Source organism: Gallus gallus, chromosome 1 (assembly GCF_016699485.2).
Source record: "Gallus gallus isolate bGalGal1 chromosome 1, bGalGal1.mat.broiler.GRCg7b, whole genome shotgun sequence".
NCBI classification, from domain to species: Eukaryota; Metazoa; Chordata; class Aves; order Galliformes; family Phasianidae; genus Gallus; species Gallus gallus.
The window spans coordinates 69,153,690-69,173,408 of NC_052532.1; the positions used below are offsets into that span (position 1 = coordinate 69,153,690).

General features: G+C 41.0%; 1 protein-coding gene across 7 annotated transcripts in view; it reads left to right on the forward strand.

Annotated features, from left to right (window-relative positions):
• The window catches only part of PNPLA3 (patatin like phospholipase domain containing 3), a 46,035-nt gene extending 26,345 nt beyond the window's left edge, over window positions 1-19,690 (forward strand). For 5 of the 7 annotated variants that reach the window (XM_046915222.1, XM_046915226.1, XM_015291189.4 and 2 more), the window contains 9 exons: window positions 1,118-1,581; window positions 5,886-6,118; window positions 6,859-6,924; window positions 9,755-9,964; window positions 11,071-11,131; window positions 12,912-13,127; window positions 14,092-14,224; window positions 15,393-15,509; window positions 17,706-19,690. In XM_046915222.1, coding sequence (XP_046771178.1) covers window positions 1,566-1,581; window positions 5,886-6,118; window positions 6,859-6,924; window positions 9,755-9,964; window positions 11,071-11,131; window positions 12,912-13,127; window positions 14,092-14,224; window positions 15,393-15,509; window positions 17,706-17,997 — 1,344 coding nt within the window. In that variant the 5' untranslated portion in view covers window positions 1,118-1,565 and the 3' untranslated portion in view covers window positions 17,998-19,690. Of the gene's footprint in view, window positions 1-1,117; window positions 1,582-2,298; window positions 2,974-5,885; window positions 6,119-6,858; window positions 6,925-9,754; window positions 9,965-11,070; window positions 11,132-12,911; window positions 13,128-14,091; window positions 14,225-15,392; window positions 15,510-17,705 lie in introns of those variants that run through there. The other 2 variants (XM_015291180.4, XM_046915232.1) reach the window with 2 other exon arrangements.
• The last annotated feature ends 29 nt before the right edge of the window (window positions 19,691-19,719 follow it).

The window sequence follows — 19,719 nt, forward strand, 5'->3', positions numbered from 1 at the left end:
AGAGAAGGAGGCTCATCACTCTGTGCATTGTCAGTGAAAGAGTTACTGAAGTAAAAGAACAGAGTACAAGAATAGATCGCTATGAACGGCTGCGTATCATTGTACGGTAGAAATGCAAAGACTCCTAACTATTAAAGAAATGAGGTTCAGGTACAGACTTGTGGTGACAGCTTAGGGCTAAAAATAATTTATAAAATGGAGTTGATCTCTGCCTGCAAAATTGAGATTAGCACTGGAAAATCTCTCGATGTAATAATTAATGGAATCCCGTGCTCCCCCGCTATTTAAGTGGCTCTCCCTGTCCAGTTTCTGCAGCTGGTCAGAGCTGTCCCTCTCTGAGCACTTCAGTGCCTCTTTTTCAAAAGCATGGATTAAGAAATGGTACTTTCTTGTATGTAAGCTCTGAGGAAATAGTGTGAGAGCACAAGTGGATAGAATACAAACAAAACAAAACAAAACAAAACAAAACCCAGAAGAGATGGCTCTTTCTTTTAGAAGAAAATGAGGAGGCAAAAGTGGTCATTCACTTTTAAATTTAGGAAGTGTAGGATGTGGCTCCCTCTCCATTTTCAGCTCCTTCCTTCTCTGTGAGCTGAATGAAGAGAAGCACCAGAACAACAGGTAGGATTGGGTTGAGGACACTCTCTGCTCTGCCTATGGAAGTGGTGAGATGATGAACGAATGAAGATGCATGGCCCAAGCAGATGCAGGTGGCTGGAGAGCTGTTAGAGACAGGGAAACTGAAAATATGGCCCAGTGCTTATGGTATTCATCTAGAGGTAAAATTCAGACTTCCTCATGATAGCACATATTTTGTCCAAGGATTATTCAAGATCTTGATGGTAAAACTACCTCGTGACTTTTCAGAATTGGCTTCAAGCCCACTCATGTTGAAAAACAGCTTGACTCCTGCTCTGTCTTCCTGGCACTGTGCCCTGCAAATAAATTGCACAACACAACCTCCCCTAGGTGTGTTTTTGAAAGTGTGAGCTCCTCTCTGTCTCTTTTGAGATGTTAGGATACGATGGTGCATGCAGGCGGCTGAATAGGTTTCCAGCAGCCCTGACAGGCAATTAAATCCAAAAGGGTTTCAGATACTGTTCTGTTTTTCTTACAGCACAGCTTTGGGGAGCTCACTGTGAATTCCCTTCTGAGCCACTCGCCTCCCTACCAGCATTATGGCAGGATCCTGATGGAAACTGTGGGATTTGTGGAGATGGATGTGTCACATACGACTACTGGTTCCTCTTATACTATACGAGAGGAAACCAGCACCTTTTTTTTTCCAGGGAGATAAATGCTGCCCTAGATGCTTTTGAGATTTCCAAACACTTGAGCACAGAAGCATTTAGAGCACCTCTCAGGCCTGCAATGCAACTCTCCACAGAAATATCTGAACTAGCGGCAAAGAAAACACCCTGCAGACCTGAAAGTGCAATGGTGTTGCCACACCAGTGTTGGCAGGAGTCTGTTTGCGCTGACTCAAGGATGGCATCTTCTTAATCTGGGCCATGAGATAGATTACGTAGCCATGAGACAGCTCTTCCACAGCACTGCGCTTGCAAATGGGTCTGCTCCCTGGTGAGTTATTGGGGTGACACAGCAGTGCACCACACAGTGCTATGCAGACCATTGCAGGTGGTTATGGGAGGGCATGGGTTGGTTGGTGGTGGGTCTTGGTAGGTCAGGTGGGTGGTTGGACTTTGTGATCTTGATGGTGCTTTCCAAGTCAATGATTCTATGATGCTGTATTATTCAACTATCGTCCATCCGTGCTGCCGTACTACAGAACTGCTGGAGGTGTTCAGGCACGGGGACATGCCTGGCTCCTGCCGGTTGCCCGGGCTTTGGATGAATCGAGCTGCTCTCCTTGTACTTGTCTGTACAGTGTCATGAAATGCTGTTTTAAACCATCATGTGTACAATATGATCTTTTCAGCCTCGGATAATGGGAAAATTGCTAAATCTGCACTTTCTACCCCATGCACGGGGTCCGAGGGCTGAGCCATACAAAAATGAGAGCTTCCCACCGAGCTATGCTGTACTGACCTGGACCAGAACGCGACACCGACTGCTACCTCCCCCCTCGCCTGCGGACTGAAGGACGCGGGGCCTCGAGCAGCCCTCGGCCTCAGCGTGCCGCAGCCGCGCCCCGGGGCGGGGCCTCCTCTGAGGCCGCCCGCGGGTTGGCTGTGCCGCCTTGTGCCATCGCGACGCGGCGAGGGGCGGCGGGCGATTGGCGGGCGGGCGGCGCTGGGCGAGGCCGCCATGTAAAGGCGCAGGAGGGCCCCGCCAGCCGACCGGCGGGGCGGCAGCGGGAGCGGCGCGGGCCCGGAGCGGCGGCGCCGCCCTGCCTCGCTGCTGGCCATGCTGGACCGCGAGCGCGGCTGGAGTGTCTCTTTCGCCGGCTGCGGCTTCCTGGGCGTTTACCACATCGGTGCGGCCACCTGTCTGCAGGAGTACGCCCCGCACATCATCCGCGACGCCCGGCACATCTACGGCGCCTCGGCCGGGGCGCTGGCCGGCGCCGTGCTCGTCGGAGGCGGCTCTCTGGGTCGGAGCTGAGTGGAGTGGAGTGGAGTGGAGCGGAGCGGGCGGGGGCGGCAGGCTGGGTGCGGGCTGGGCCGGCGGCACGGCTGTAGCAGTGGCGGGAGGGGCGGCCGGGCCCCGTTCCTGCCTGGCTGACCTTGTCCGTCCGGCAGCCCGCCGAGCCGCGCGGTGCCGGCTGCCCGCGGTTGTGCCGGGGTCGGGGCGGCGCGGGGCTGCGGAGCCGCGCTGCCGTGTGGCAATGGCAGCTGTGCGGGGAGCGCCCCTCACGGCCCGGCCCACGGCTGGAGACAGCCCAGGGCGCCTTCCTGGGAAACGAGAGCGTCCGTGCTCCGGTTACCTTTGCACTGGAGTTCCAGTTAGCTTTGCCGTGCTGCCCCTAAAGCTTATTTTCCCTTCCCTTCCCTTGGGGTACGGCTGAGTGAGGTACGATCAGTTCTGAGGTTGGCTTCATCGCGATTCTCTTCTCTGGCCTTAGCATTACACGGGTCAGCTAGGTAGTGGGTTGGTTAAGGTGGTTGGTGTTAATAAGTTGTTAAGAACAACTCCAGAGGGAACTTGGGCCCCAGAACAGGCTCCCCAGGATCGTGGCACTGAGCTGCTGGAGTTCAAGCAGTGTTTGGTCACAGCTCTCAGGTGTGGGGTTTGGTTTTGGGTGGTTCTGTGTGCAGCACTGGGTTGGAGACCGTGATCACTGTGAGTCCCTTCCAGCTTCGGATAAGTCAAGGTGTCCTACCAGTCTGGCTGTAATTTAAGTAATCGAGATAGTGCTATTTTGTATCTGTACCAGACATTTCTTGATGACAGATGCTAGTTTGCGAGTAAATACAATCTCTCTTGTGAAATATTGCTTGCCTGGTGCTGTGAGAAGTGTACCATGCTTCCACTAATTGAGGGCTTGTGAGGGCACAAATAGTGATTTAGTAGTGATTTAGTGACAGTGTTTTTAGTATCTTAAGAATGAAGACTCGTGAGCTTCATTTTATTCCAACATCATCTCTTTCTTGTGTGCCAAGTGGAGTTTCTGTAAATAATAGAATAACTAGTGTGCTTGTGGGCGCTCCCCTTGGTACTAAGTTTGATGGGTGAGAGTGTCTGTCCTGGAAACTATCTTTTCTAAAGACACTTGGGGTTATTAGAAGACGTATCAAAAGCAGCCACGTTGTAAGATCTTTGCATTATTCACGTGGGTATTCCTCTTATTGTAATTCTACATCCTTTTAGCTGCTAATTTTGTGTGGTTGTGTGAAAGCAGTGGACTGCCATTAAGGTCTGAAGAAACATTATACTAATTTCATACGCTTTATTAGTTTGTACCCTGCAGTTCCTTTACACTGATACAATGTAATACACAGTAGTAACTTCTGAAGTTGTGGCCCTATGTCCCACGTTTTCACAGTTGCCTTTTTCTGTAGGAAGAAGAGAGTCATCTCTTCTGAGAGATGTCTGGTGTAAGGGTGAGAGGCAGGGGCGCAGCTGGAACATGGGAAATTCTGAGCAGATCCTGGAAAATACTGGTAATGGGTGGACAGTTGAACTGGATGATCTCCAACCTCAGTGATTCTATGATACAAAGAAAAGAAAATCGCTGTGGGATGGGGAGAATGTAGGGATAGGTGACCAGAGAGGCAGTGGGATCTCTGTCCTTGGAGATGTTAAAAACCTGACTGAACTCAGTCCTGAATTCATGTCCTTGTCACTGCACATAAAACCACAGTTGTATTTGTGTGCAGGATTTCTGACTTAATTTGACCTGTATGGTTCACCTTCTGGAGATTTGTAGCTGGGTTTTTTTTAAATAAAGGCTTTCTTCTTGCTTTTTGTTGTCTGTTGGCTAGAGTATGTAGAACTTCAAGCTTGAGTTAATGTAAACAGCCATTGAACACGGGGAGGGGAGTTGGGGGAAGGGGAAGTGTTCTTTGCTAGACTGAGGGGGAAACCTTCTTCCGTGAGTTCAGGGAAAGGTGGAGGGAGGAGGTTGGAGGTTGCTGTACTTTGGAGGATGATGTGCATTTTAGGTTGATCCAAACAGGGGCTGCTGAGGTGCTCACAGCTTAGATCTTCTCCATAGGTGTCTTGGAGACCTGATATTCTTATAATGATGTTGTCACCCACTGAGATGTCCATGCTTAAAAGAAAACGGTGTGACTTAGTATGCTAAGAAAGTTTGAAGTATTATGACTTGAGGGGAGAAAATAACACTGTAGAAAGATAACATTTTCAAAAAATTGAACTCAAGCTTAAGCAGTTGTTTCTAGTGCAGTGTTGATGGTTAGCTTGGCAAGTTGAATCCTATCTGTTCTAGAAGGAATCTATGTAAGTTAAAATTTGCAGGTTCTGAACATATTTGTGGGTGACCTTGTAATGTATCACTCAGGTTAACGACCTGTTACTTTGACCTTCCTTCCCCCTACTCTCCTTCCGCTTCCAAGCTGACTGCCTTATCAGGCAATATCCCAAAAATATGCCTTGGAGAAGCATAATACTCAATATTTAAACAAAACTTTGTCAGGTGGATGAGCTGTTATGTTAGTCTTGTTAAACATGACTATGTGTGTGGTTGTTAGAGCAGTTTAAGTGTTCTGTAGGAACAATGGTCCTCTGTAGTGGTTTGCTTCAGTTTCTGAATGCTGATTTAATTGGAGAAAATTTAATAAGATGTCTGTTACGTATTAGCTTAAGAAAAAAAAGCCAGTTTAAGTGGAGACCTGTGTTGAAATCTTCACTGTATTCCTTACTTAGTGCTTTAAAAACATAACCTGCTGAGATTCCCTACCTTAACTTCTCACTAAATGTCTTTTTTTACTGTGTCCCGTAACCCTGTAACAGTATGTTTTGTTAATGTCAAACCAATGTTACTAGCTGTGATGAACCAAGGCTTCTTCAGAAGAGAGAGTGTGGAATTTAAATGTGTGTTATGTATTTTTTTGTGGATGTTGCATATGGAATACATCTGTGCTCGTGGAAGGTTACTCATCTTTGTTTCTTCTTAAAGAACATGTTTCCAGAATGAATAATTTTTAATTGGAGTACCTTACATGGGTGTTTTACATCTACAGTCTATATGGAAATAGCAAATAGAAATAACTTAGTGGCTGAGTCCTCCCTGGAACACAACTATTTGAATGTCTTAGTCACTCTTTTTTCCTTCCTCAGAAAACTCAAACTCTCAGTTAAACACTGATGGGCTGTTAGTTTCTGTGTTAAACTTCTTTTTCATGCAGGCAGCCAGTTGCAGCTCTAGACATGCTTTAGTAATGGAAGTGTGGGTTTTGATGGGTTTCTTTTTTTTGTTTGGCTTATCTTCCATCTTTAAATGAAATGTGTTTTATTTGCAGCTGAAGCATGTGCAGATGTTCTGGCATTGGCCAAAGAAGCTAGAAAGCGGAATCTTGGTCCTCTTCATCCTTCATTTAATGTGATAAAGATAATAAGAGATGGGTTGATGAGAAATCTGCCAGAAAACACTCACCTGTTGTCATCGGGCAGGCTGTGCATTTCACTGACTAGAGTCTCAGATGGTAAAAACACACTGATATCTAATTTTAACTCTAAAGAAGAAGTTGTTCAGGTATGTTTGTTTTTGGCAACTTTCTGAGGTTTTGGTGGTCTTGAGTCCATTTAATGTCTTCTGTTGTATTTTGGTTTTAAACATCTTAAGTCACTGTTACTTTGACTATACTTGAAAAATTAATTCAAACTTTATTATGGCACTGATTTACAAGTTTTTCCAGTTAATGTAACTATGAATGGAGTGAGGAGGTGTGTGTGAGAGATCAGCCTAAAAAAACAGATCTGCCTTTTAAGTGCTTTGCTTCTAAAGAAACTGTATCTGTCATGAAGAATATTTTGCAGAGTTATTCTTGTGAAAGCAGTGGTCAGGAAGCATTAAAAATGGCTTTTTAAATTATTTTTTAATATTAGTATAAAAGCTGGCACAGTATCATTCCTCTGGAATCATGCAGGTGTCCTCAAGTAGTTACGTGGCTTATTCAGAAAATGTGTAGCTTGAGGGAATTAAAGCAAACTTTTTCTTTCTAATTAATATTTCTACAGATAGTCTTCTTGTAAATCTTTTTCTTAGATGAAATGTGACTACATTAATAACAAAATTGAATGTCCTCATCCTTTGTATAAAATAATAATTGATGTTAGCTTTATTTTTTTTAGTAATTGTGTAAGAGTACTTGCTGGGTTTTTTGGTTGCTTGTTCAGTTGGCTTTGCTGGCATCTGAAGAGAATGAATGTAAATGATAATTTCAGTAGCAGAGCAATTACTGTTTAATTTATATAATCTCGTTTTTTCTACAGGCATTGATCTGTAGCTCATTTGTCCCAATTTATTGTGGCCTCATTCCGCCATCATTTAGAGGTGTGGTAAGTCTCTGTTAAGATCTATCAATTCCAGCTGTTCTGAAAGTAACAAGAAACAGTGTATATGCTTTTTTGTTATCATAGTATAAAACAAATCCTCTCATCAAAGCTCTTAGTGATATGTTTGTTACAAGTTTGTTCCCATTAATGCATGTAATCTCATGGTTACAGAATCTCTGGATACTTCATGGCTATACTGAGTTTTCTAAAATTCCCCATTCAATGGGGTAGGAACTGCAGATAAGTTAGTGTAGTTGGTTGTAGGTGTTTGGGTTAACAGGTCTTAAAGCAGGCATGCGCTTTGTGTCATGTTAGTGGCTTTTAGTTATGGCGTTGCACTAAGTTGTGTTATCTTTCCTACCAAATTTCATTTTCTTTAAACAAGGAGAGGGGAAGAATGCAGGAAAAAAGGAAAAAAAAAAAAAAAACATAAAAAAAAATCCTTAAAAGTGGTTGGTTACAGACTGTTCTCGAGGCTATCTGTAAGTACTAAAAGGTCAAGGATAGCCTTGAAATGCTTAAATTAAAGCAAAAGTGATTAGAACTGTATGGGGATTTTTCTTTATCTGTATTTCTAAACCTTGTATGTCTTCTTAAACTCCTCCAGATTAAAGGTGTTATGAAAACAGGACGTTGGACTGAATCCAAGGTTTAGGTGGATCCAGGATAATCTGGCTCTTCAGTCCTTGTCACCAGACAACAATGTTATTTTAAAAGACCTCATTCAGAGTACAAAAAATGTACAAGTGATGCTTTACTTGGCCCTATTTTGAGGGAAGGGAATGAGGAAGGACTTTATCCTTTTGTTGTTTGCAGTGACTTTGATATCACTGTAATGCTTAGGAGACACATTTGTAACTTGGTAAGAATACCATATTTGCATATGCTTGTATGACTACTGCAGGGCTTGAATACTGTAAAATATCCAGTATTTAGACTTGGTAGATTCTTGTCACTTAGTGGCTTGGTGCTTCCTGTGCATATACTTTAAAACAAAGACTTGTGGATAATGTCTAGTAAGTGTGCAATACTAGTAATATGCAACAGCTCTTTACTTGCATGTATCTGCTGCAACAACTGAAGTTCAGAGGATTTTCAGAGTGTTACCTTCCAGACTGTGTTGCACTTCATTTGACAGCATGGTTAGCGTCAGCAGGAGAAGCAGGTTTGCTGAAGGACTTTATTGTGTAAAACAACTTCAGTTCTAGGCTAGCTATTCTGGAAGTGGTAGAACTGCCAAAGGCTGGTTTCTGTTGGAATTGAGGTCCTTCCCCAACATGGAGTTTCCTTCTGCCCTCTTTTTTCCCTCCTGTCTTTAGTAAGAGACAGTTATGTTGTGACAAGATGCAAGCTATGCACCTCGCCAGGCTAGTGTGCACTTACCAAAGAGAATGACTGAGATCTACCAGTCTTTCACTCACTAGGTAGGAGAAAAGGAATCTAAATGAAGGTCACACCTTTTTACCTAATTGCCAGTTGTGAAGTGTGTTGGGTTGATGCTTGTTGTTGTATTTTGTTTGTTTTTTTTGTTTTTACACCTTTCAATCATATTCATGGGTTTAGATTCAGAACGTGTTAAGGGGATCAGATAAGCAGAAACTGCAAACCAAAAGCAAAAAAGAAAAACCAATGAAAACAATGACAACAGCAGTCCCCTTTGCCCCAGAAACAAGCAAACAAAAAAACCTAATGAAAACCAACCAACATAATTCAGGCACGTGCTTCCACTTCTGAATAACTTCATGAGAAGGTTGCATTCTATGGCTGTGCGTTTTCTTCTTGGCCAAACTTCTTATGATGATTCCACAAATGATTTGGTGATTGCATTACACGCCTGTAGGAAGTTTGTCAGCAGCTGCTTACTGCTGGGTCTAAAATGTGTCCAAAAAAGCTGGCAGGTAGGAACAGACTTCTCTAGAAGAGTATGTTGAATAAACTGCTGTCCTTTTCTTCATTCCTAGTTTGTTTCTCACAGTGCTTGAGGAGCAAGTATCAATCCATATTAAATTGGTAATCCAAGTTGCTCCTGCTCAAAGCCACCTTGCCTCTCTATTTTATAAAAGGACTTACAGGTTCTGTCTGATGCCTGGTTAGGAAGGAGGAAAATGGAACCACTAAAAGAGCAAAGTTGGTAAGGAGGTGATCTTCTGATGCTGTTAGAACAAACTGTCTAGAACGGGCCCCACTGGAGAGAAGGCTACAGTGAGTGACTGGTTAAGTTTTGCAGCTGCTGCATTACAGATCTGTTACCTCGATATAGAACTCTTCAGTTCTTGGATCCTAAAACGTTTGAGATGATGCATTAAAACTATGGACGTGGGCAGCTGAACACACAAAAAAGTACAACTTGGGACAACTTGTGTGCAAAGCTTTTTTTTCCACTTTTATTTGTGATTTCTTAATGTCTGAATATTTATCATCTTTTGATTGCAAATTCTAATTGCAAGAGCAATTATAAGCAATTACAAGCAACCGAAAACTTGGAAGTGTAGAGCTGTTCTTTTCTGTTCTTCCTACAGAAGCACCCTGGTACCTCATAGGTTAGTACTGTCCTTTGAGGAAGAGGAGACAGTTGTGCCAGTTATTTTAGTGCGTGTTGTGTGGGATTGCCATCCTTAAAATGGACTTGCTCTTTCTTAAACATGCAAAGAAATCCCAAATAGAGTACTCCTAGATTTTCTGTGGAACTACAGGACAAAACATATTATTCAAAATGTTTGGTCTGGGAGCATAGCAGAGACTGTTCTGTTAGTCGTAAATGTTACTTCATTCCTACATGGGAAATCTGCTAGCTAGAAAATGTCAGTGTTCTTTTTACTTTTAATCTTTGTAGCGCTACGTGGATGGAGGAATCAGTGACAACTTGCCTCAGTATGAATCTAAGAATACCATCACCGTTTCACCTTTTGCTGGGGAGTGTGATATCTGTCCAAAGGGGAATTCTGCCAACTTTCATGAAATGAATGTGACCAACACCAGCATTCAGCTCAGTTTGGGGAACCTTTATCGTTTAACACAAGCACTCTTTCCTCCAGAACCTAAGGTAACTCACTGCCTTCACGTATTTTTAGTAAAACATTTTTCCATATAAAAGCTGTGCTTTTGCAGAAAGCTCCAGGAATCCCAGCACTTTATCTGATCATATAAAGCTTTCTCATGACGCTTCCCATTTGCATTATTCATAGTCTGTGTTAGTGGGGGCTTTTTTATTGTTTTTTAGTCTCTCTGACTTAAATTGGTATTGTCTTTCTCTGTTTCTTTAGGAATTACCACAGGATTCTATCACAAAATCCCTGCTGGTGAATTAATAACTGTCAGTTTAGAGTCCCTTCACGTTTACCTGCTAACCAGGTTCTTCAGAACTTTGCAGAAGTTCTAGACTGTTTACATCAGATATAAGTCTTGCTAAGCTAAACTTGCAAAGCATTTAATTGCAGATTTGATGAGGGAAACCACTAGAGTTGCAGTTGCTGAAGCTGTAAAAAGTTGAAAACAGACTGCCAGTTGATTTGGGATACACTACAGAGGAGAAGTAATGTTTTGATCACTGTAAATGCTTTAATTTTTTAACCACTTGGAAAAAGAAAAACATTACATTCTACTTATGTATATGTTAATTTTTTTCTTTTGTCCAGGACTACTGTACACATTAGTAGATGAGCTGGTGTTGCATCTGCTGAAAGATGTTTACATGTGGAAGGCTGAGTTTGAGCTGGAACAGGAGAATTGCACAGCTGACCTCTTGTAGTTTTGGGAATTGGGAAGCATGGGGAGGGAAGAGGGGAATTGACATATTCCACCAAGTCACCCTGTTGCTTTGATACTACCTTTGATGCTCCTGACATCATGCTAAAGACATGAAATGAGAGAGGAAATTCTTCTAAGCCATTAGAATGCTGTCCCTTCTACTGAATAATTCATCGCATCTGTGCGAGATGACAGATAAGCAGTTGTTTGCATGACCGTGTGTGTCACGCAGTAGGTTTATTAACCTGAATCTATAGATCTCCAGCAACTGTAAGAAAACTTAGCACTAACAAGGGTGAAAGATAGATATAAGTGGCGCTTTTTATTTCATGAACTCTTGATCTGAATTTTGAATTTCTTTTATTTGGTTATTTGGCTGACTTGTTTACCCTCTGCTTGCAGGTACTAGGTGAGATCTGTGAGCAAGGATATTCAGATGCTTTTAAATTCCTGAAAGAGAATGGTATGTTACTGTTGTGGGTAATTATTGGTGATCTGTTGTTAACCTGTGTGGTTTTTTTTTAAAGGGTGGAGGGGGGTGCAGGGGGTTTTGTAAGTTATATTCTAATTCTGAATTTCAGCATACAGTTTTAACTACTCACCTGAAGTAGTTGTTGCACAAAAATTGCACTTTAGGGTTTTTAACAACTTTGTGTGAAGTGAATACTAGCATCATTCAGTGAAATGACAGTGAAATCATTCAGTGAAAAGAATTCTACTTTTAATTCTAGGAAAACTATTAGTTTCTTTAATGTCTAGTTAATACCGAAGGATAGGACTACGCTCTTGTGCAACCTGCGTCGTCTTATCACTTCATCTCTTGTACTGTCCAAGTAAATTTGTAGGTAAAACATTACAGTCCAGAACTGGGAACCGTCTAACAGTAGTAGTAAATAAGTAACGGATAAATCCTTTGTCTATATCATGAAAGACTTTGAGGAGTCTTAAAATGTAGCAGTTACTGGGATCCAGATCAGTTTAGGAATAACTGAAAGATGCTCTCTTTCTCTCCAATCAAAGTAAGATATTTATAAATCTCATTCCTTGCTCAATATTGAGACAGACAAGTTAGAAACAATCATTTACTACTTAGCACGAAGGTAGCTTATGTAACAGATGCTCTGCCCATACTCTTTCGGTGCAGAAGCAAATAGTGCTAGGTCAGATTATAGGAGTGGAAATTATGATGTTTGTACTATTAGCACATTGTACTATTAGCACCAGCTAATGTGCTATAATGTAGTTGTATCTTGATGTGCTCATTGCTTGTACTCTAAGCACACATTATTCATGCTTCCTTGAAACAATTTCTTCCTGTTCAAGAACATCCCAGTTCTGCTTAAGAGTTTCATTTCTAGTAATATTGTTAAGTGGGACTCTCTTAAAAATTATTTTAGAACCTTTGCAAGATAATTAAAAGCACAACTTTTGCAGACACAAACATGCCTATGGTTTGGGGCTGCCTGTGCTAAGATGGACTGCGTTCATGTACTGCACCTACAAGTTTCTTGTGTGCACACTTCCATCTGATGCTATATCTGAGATTGCTTGCAGTTCTTTCTTGGAGTCTTCTTGCAGTCACATCCCCTGTGCATGGCACTATTTGTCCTCATTTTCATGCTATTGATGTGATACTCTTGTTCTTACCGTAGCCTTTCCAAACTCTTTAGTTATGCATCTACTTTCTCATTAAGCTGCTTCAACTGTAGGAGCTCCTTTTTTTTCCCCCATCGAGAACACTTTGATATAGATAACTTCTCTGCTAAAGACTTTTGTATGTTCTTTTGACACTTACCAGCAACAAATGCTAATTTAGCTTTATACTTCAAGTGTATCTTAATATTTTCTGTCTTTCCTTTTGCACCTTGTGACAACGCCTCAGTCTGATGCATTGTAGATGTTTTCTTCCAAATGAAAATGAAGTCAGTTTTCCTCATCTCCTTTAAACCATTTGCTTTGCTGCTGGAAAACTACTGTGGTGAATGACTGTGTGTTTCAGATTCAGTTTCAATTAATTGTTCACTTTTTTCATTTGCTTTAGAAGTTGTTTTAAAGTAAGATCTAAATCTGTACAAGAGTAGTCATAACGATGAATTAATGTTTGTCTGCTTTTAAGAACAAGTGTGTTTGACATTGGGTAGATAATGTTCCCTCAGGATATGACCTCTTGTAACGATAAACAGAGCAGGTGCACTCTGAAGATCTGTGGATTGAGCCTAAGTGGAAGCTCTTGACTCTTTTAGGTATTCTGAATGACTCAATTTATGTCAGCTTGTCCTTCACCAAAACAAATCCTCATGAAGCTGCACAACACATTGACTATATGAAGAAAAGAAATAAGTCTGAAAACAGTAGAATGGAAACTTCACAAGTGGAAGTACTCGGTGAGCAGATGAAGCAAAATCCGTGGCCTCTGGAGAAGAGCATATTTGAGAGTCTACCTCCTAGGCTTCGTAAAGGTACATTCTTCAGACTGTGTTCTGTAACTTTAAATGGCAAATAGTGATTTCCCATCTTACCCCCCAACCTTACTCTAATCCTATAATTTGCAAAAGATGTTTTATTTAATTGTATTACTCCCTATGAAATCAGGGATTAGCTGAACTCAGGAATGTGCTTTAAGTGCTTAGAAAATGGAAATGTACGCCTTGATTTAGCTACAAAAATAAGACTGAAACAGGGCAAAGGAGTTACTATATGGAGTCACGAATTAAATTCTCATGTGGTTTTGGATTTAGTTTGTAAGTCTACAGTATCCTTGTAAATGTGTATTTAACAATAAAGTTGAACTTCAAATCCAAACACTGGTTACCCCTGTCTTATTTTTTTTATCATATTTTAGTAGATTTCTAGTTGCCTGGTTTTCCTGTTGTCTTAACAAGGTGTTAATAGACCAGGAACGCTTCTGATATTTCTTAGCCTATAATTCTTACCAAAATTTTCTTGTGGATGCTGATTGGTATTATCAGGATCTGAAATTTGTAGTTCCAGTGACTTAGAATAAAATATGAAGTATGAAACTTCTGAAAGCTGTATATATAAAAACCGGAATATGTGGAACTCTAGAATCTAAACTCCTTAAAGTTCCAGTCTCAGACAAGGCAAAAATACTGTCTAAAATACATAAGGGTCGCATCTCCAAAAACACTTAGATCTCGTAAGAAGTTAATACTTAATTTAACTGCTTAACAGTTCTGAATAATGTCTTTTTGTCTCTGTGTTATTAGCTAGTGCTTTCCATACTTTAAAATAGCATTGTGAATGCTTATGATTAAGTGCCTCGAGATTGCTTTTTCCAGTTTCTATCTGAGCCTTATTCAGTAATACTTGATCTTATTGACTGAAGATTATCAAAACTTGAGTGAATTATTTGAACAGTTTCCAAATAGTCTAACATCTTTCTCAAACACAATTACTCTTAAGCGCTTCAGGAAGCTTGTAAAGAACCAAATGGATTCTATGCTCAGTTCTCTAAACTCTTCCCGGTGCGGGTGATATCCTATCTGATGCTACCATATACACTACCTGTGGAGTCTGCTTATTCTGCTGCTTTACGGTAAGAAAGTTTTCATGAACCACTCTGTAATTGCTCTTGAGTATAATTGAATGTTTATTCAGTTTTATAGGTGCTCTGGTTCTCTATAATTTGAATGTTAACTGTCCAAAGACAGTTATTTCCACCTCCATAAAGTGCATCCTCCTAAAGCCTCCATCATCTATACAAACAATCATAGTAAGAAAAAGTTTCAATAATAAATTTACTGCTAAAAGCTGTCTTTTAATTCTTCAAAAGAAGCACCCTTAATCCTGTTATTGTGCAGATTCTTCAGTACTATTTCTGTATATTCTGCAGTGGTATTTGAACTCCATGTGGAGTTCTGTGCTTTTGCTTCTTTCTGAAGTCAGGAATGAAATGTAAGAGCTTATTCATCAACTAAACTTTCTTATTGGGTTTGTTTAGGTTTACTGAAAGTTGTTCTCTTGAAACAGCACAGATTATAAACATTTTCTGACTCTTGCAAAGGAGGAACTATATGCCATGAACCCTAAACTGCTGAGTTGCTTAACTGAATTCTAGTATTTGCACTACACATGCTATTACTTTATTTAGAAAATACTAGAAGAAATCAAATGTTCTGTAAACAGACCCAGGTAGAAGTCCAGTAAAATATTTCCCTGTGCCACTTAAAATGATGCAGAAGTGCCATGTTCCTCTAACAAGAGGCAATCAACAGAACTACGTGGATTTTTTCCCCTCTCCTCCTCCTCCAGTGTAACTGACTTCTTAGGAGTATCATAAGAGGAAAAGGCAAACAACTTCTGTACCATTGTTCTATGTCTGCCTTCATTGTTCTTCCATTGTGCTTTTCTTGTTTTCGCTCCCATGTAACATTTAGACTCACCAGAAAGTTCCTACTATGCAGAAAGAGGGCTCAAAGACAAGAATTTTTTGTAGTCTACCTAGAATTTGGTAGAATGCATGTACTGGTCAGACACTCAGCATAGATCAGAGACGTGGTAATGTGTGCTGCTCTCCTTTTCTTTAGGTTGTAGAGGAGAGATGAGTGAATTAGGTGGAAATCTAGAGAGGTTGTGAAGATGTGGAGATATTGGTGAGGGAAGTAACACAGCTGTTGTTCTCCCCAAGCTGTTTTGTTGGATGCATTCTGCCGGAACATAACGTGAGCTCTTTTTACAAACTAACTTGTGTCTTTTGTTTGTAGGTTAGTTAACTGGTTTCCTGACATGCCTGCTGATGTTCGATGGATGCAAGAACAACTTCTTCAGATTGCTGGTACAGTTTATTCCCAGGCAAAAAAGAGGCTGTTCTGTACATCCAGGTAAACTGGTGTGCTGCTGCGTGCAAATTATGCATTTTTAAAAGTTCTCTCTTGACAGAGCTTCAGGTGTTAATAAGTTTCCCTCTTAAGAGGATTTAATAACTTTCTTAAGAGTAGCGTGAAATGGTTCTTATTGCTTCTGACTCTTATTTGTTGCTTCTGCTCTGCCTCGTAATAGTTGAAGCAATCAGTGAGAAAAGATGAGATGGTTGCTCAGAAGTTCTAAATCAGTGTGGCAGTTAGGAACTGGAACGTGTTGGGAGAAAGACTGAAATCTTAGAAATCTAGCCAGGGACCCTGGTAAGAGCATCAAATAAACAAAAAATAACAATAATAGAAAAACACATAAATGAATATGAAGGTAAGGTAGGTAGCTGGAAAAAAACTAAAATAAGACCAATATGGAAATTGTCTATTTCCATATAGACATATATACGTCTATATGGAAATATATGAAAACAGACAATTTCCATGTAGAGAAATAAAGACATTCTATTTCCATGGAAGAGACCTCTTGTGTAATCTACTTGTAACTAGGTTCGTTATGCTTCTCCTATCAAACTTGGATGGGATTTAGCCCTCCAGACTTCTGTTAGTCTTCTATACTGTGTATATGCAGGAATCAGTGACAACTTGCCTGGTATGAATCTAAGACTGCCATTTGTTTCACCTTTTGCTGAGGAGTTTAGTATTTGCCCAGGGATCTTGAAGAACTTCTACAAAATAATATGACAGCCCACATTTTCCATTTAAAATAGACTTGTTGCTGTAACAGTGAGTTGTGCTGCCATGTCAGAGTAGAGCTGGTGTTTGTAGGCTGTCTCTGAAGTCCAAATGGTTATAAAAATGAACTCTCTTAAGATTTGGTTTGAGAAGGCAGAAATCCAGACTTAACAGATCAGGATGTGTGATGTGCTTTCCTACAAATGGCTGAACATCTGCCTGCTGATGGAAAATAGTGAACAAATCCTTTGTTTTGATTGGCTTGTAGCTTTTGCTTGACCTGGTAAACTGTGTTTATCTCAATACACATAAGCTCTCATGCATTTTTCTCTCCATTTTCTTTCAACCACCCACAGCTAGTGGCTGTGTAGTACTTGTCTGCCTACTGGGGTTAAAGCACAGCAATGATCGCTACCCACAGAATCATTTACACCATCAAACTTAGGAGTTTTCTGAAGCCTTTCTTTAAATGGATTTCCTCTTCAGATAGCTAAATCCCAGGGCTATGTATGTAGAATCCCATACTGTATTCTATAGGCGATTCTTTGTGGGTTTGTGCTGTTTCATTATCCATCAAGAACTTACTGCTGCTTTTCTGAAAAGAAATAATCCCATTGTTTCCCCCCATCCTCCTATGTCTTCAGATCTAGCTTCTCTTTTGCAATCAGACTTAAATCCCATGGAAACTCGAGCTGTTTACTGTTTAGGCATTCTTCTGGGAGCTTCACCTGCTGGGATGGTATCTTATAATGCCTCTGAAATTCATGTATAGAAACTGATGTTGAAACATGTATGGAGAGTTTGTTTAGAGGGGAGTAAATGATGGTATTCGGTTTGGTTTTTTTCTTCCTTTCCCTAAAGGCACTGCAAGGGAGGAGAGAGAACTTTTAGGGGGGAAAAACAAACACCTACAATTCTTGGTGACAACCTCAGTTTCCTCAAAAGGAGGACTAAGCTGGTGATTTAGATGGTGTTTTAAAGATGAGGAAGGTTCTGTTCCAGTTGTTCAAGTTGGTGATGCTTGGCTGGTTGTGAAATGTATTGCTGAGATGGTGAAATTGAGCAACTGTGTTTCCTGGTGAATGTTGAGACCATGCTTGTTAATGTCCAGTAACTGCCGTCATTCATGAGTGGGTAGCTAGGGGAGATGAGAACTACTCAAGTGGTAATGCACCCATTGGGTCTCCTCTTCTAAACACGTCAGAACAGCGTGGTGACTTGTAATGTAATGTAACAATTTTATATATGCTTCTGAGGACATCACATAATGGTAGGATGCCTTTCTTCTAGATAAGGTTGTTTTAAGATCATCCTGTTGTTCTGTGTCCTAACTCATTAAATACATTTAGAATTAATGTTTTTCCTATAGTGTTCTTTATCATGAAGATTCCCTGTAAGAAATCTGAATAGTAATAGAGACATCATTGAAATGCTACCCATTTTTATCTCTTTCTTGCATTCTTTCTTAAACAGGAAAGACAATTACACAGCACTAAGGAAATGTCAGACTGCCCCGGCTACTGTGGAATTTCATTCTTCGTACTGCCATCTTAAAATGCCTCATTCTTCTGCGGATATTGAAACCTGGCTCTGGGAATCTTCGTGCTACATGGACTCTGTTATGAAACATACTTCTCCTAAGACAAAGGAGCAGTCAGACTTAAACTCCTATCCTAATTTTCTCCCAAATTCTGATGAATCTGGTTTGGAAATAGATTTTGACTCCTCCTCAGAGACAAGTTTCCAAACTGCTCCAGAATATTGATTTGGAAATAGATTCCACAGCTTCCAAAATTCCAATTTGGCAGAGAAATTTAAATCCTAGGGGACTAAAGGTCGCTTTGTTTATTGCCAATAAGTCTTGGAAAAATGTTTACAGCTTCCTGAGAAATCTGCCTTTGGAATTCTGCTGTTTTATGGATCATTAAAACAGAGGCTGCTATAGGAAGTGATGGACTGTAGTCCATAGACGGACTATATGTCTGTCAAAGCACCAGCTCAGTAAACTACAGCGAGGTTTGTAGTAAACAGTGTCTTTCTGGAAATGAGTTTTGTTTTTTTTTAAATCTACTTTCAGGACAAAAATGTAAATTCTGTAAACATCTTGTTAAACAAGCATTGATAACAAAAGCTTTTTAAAAACATAATTCCCAATGACGTGTTTTAGGATTACTTTTATAGCACTTAATGAAATTGGATTTGTACTTCATAAAGGGAAATACACATTTGTGCTTTTTAGTGGCCTCCTATGTCTGTATGCCTTATGTTAAACATGTTGTTAAACATACATAAAAGTTGTCTGCATGACATAACGTAGGAACAATGTTAGTCTAGGCTATTGTCCATATTGCACAGCTGATATGACTGCTCAGGTTCCTCTGTGGCTCTTTCCCTTCTTAAAGACTTCAGTGGAAAAAGTCATGAGAACTGGGATGCTTTCACCTGAGGTGCAGTCAGGTAGTTTCATAGGACTTCTGTGTACTCAGTAAGAGCTTAATACTTGACTAAGTATTGAAAGGTAGGTAAACTAGTGGCTGTGATTAGTAATTTCAGGTGTTAAACTTTATGGCAGATGTTAACATACTTCAGTGTATATTGAGTGGTGGCTAATGTTTTGGTCTTCTCTCTAATTGCTGCCCAGTCATTCTCGATCCATTCATTTCACTTCTAGCTCGGGACGTTTTTCTGCTCTTCCTTCACTTTCCTCTTCCTGACAGCCCCAGGAGAGCTTTCCAAGAACAGCTGTCAGACAAAGCAGATCTGTAAGACTTGGTGGAAGCGGCAGCATCCGGGGGCTGTGCAGAGGTCTCAAATAACGGGCTGAAAGTGGACCGGATCACACCTGTATTGAGAGAAGGGTTGTGAACGCTTCCCTCAACGAAGGTTCTGCGTAAATGTAATAAAGACAATGCATCAGTGTATGAATCCTTCAGGAGGAGGAGTACCTGTTGAGATTAACTGCTGTTTTGCTGTTTTAGTGTCATGTCTTGGGCATGTTTTGAAGTGGAAGGAAGCGGCTCTGCCTTTGGAGGTCAGCTTGCCGTGTGTTTGCAGCAGGCGTGTGATGTTTGCAGGCTTCCTGTGTGTGCATATGAGTTCTGGGCAGCCCTGCAGGGAAGAGATGGAGGGGTGCTCAGGGGGAGCACTGCACTGAGGGAGGAGCGTAGGTAACACAGTATGTAAGGAAGAGAGGAGGGGATGTTTCCTTCAGGAGTTTAAGTGTGGCTTCTGCACTGGATCAGCCTTTAAGCGGTTTTTCAGCTGCCATTCCCCTAAGCTTGAAGTACTAAACGGTACAGCATGAAAATGATGTTTTGTTAGGGGCCAAACAGCTCCACTGTCACATCCTTGTTACGGACACCTGGTGCTATTCTACTTCGCCTGTTCTGTTCCTGTCTTGTGTGTATGTATCCTCAAATGGAAATGTTATTGAAACCAAAATTAAAAGATGAAATGCCCGGGTTTGGTGTCTCTATGCGTTACTTTA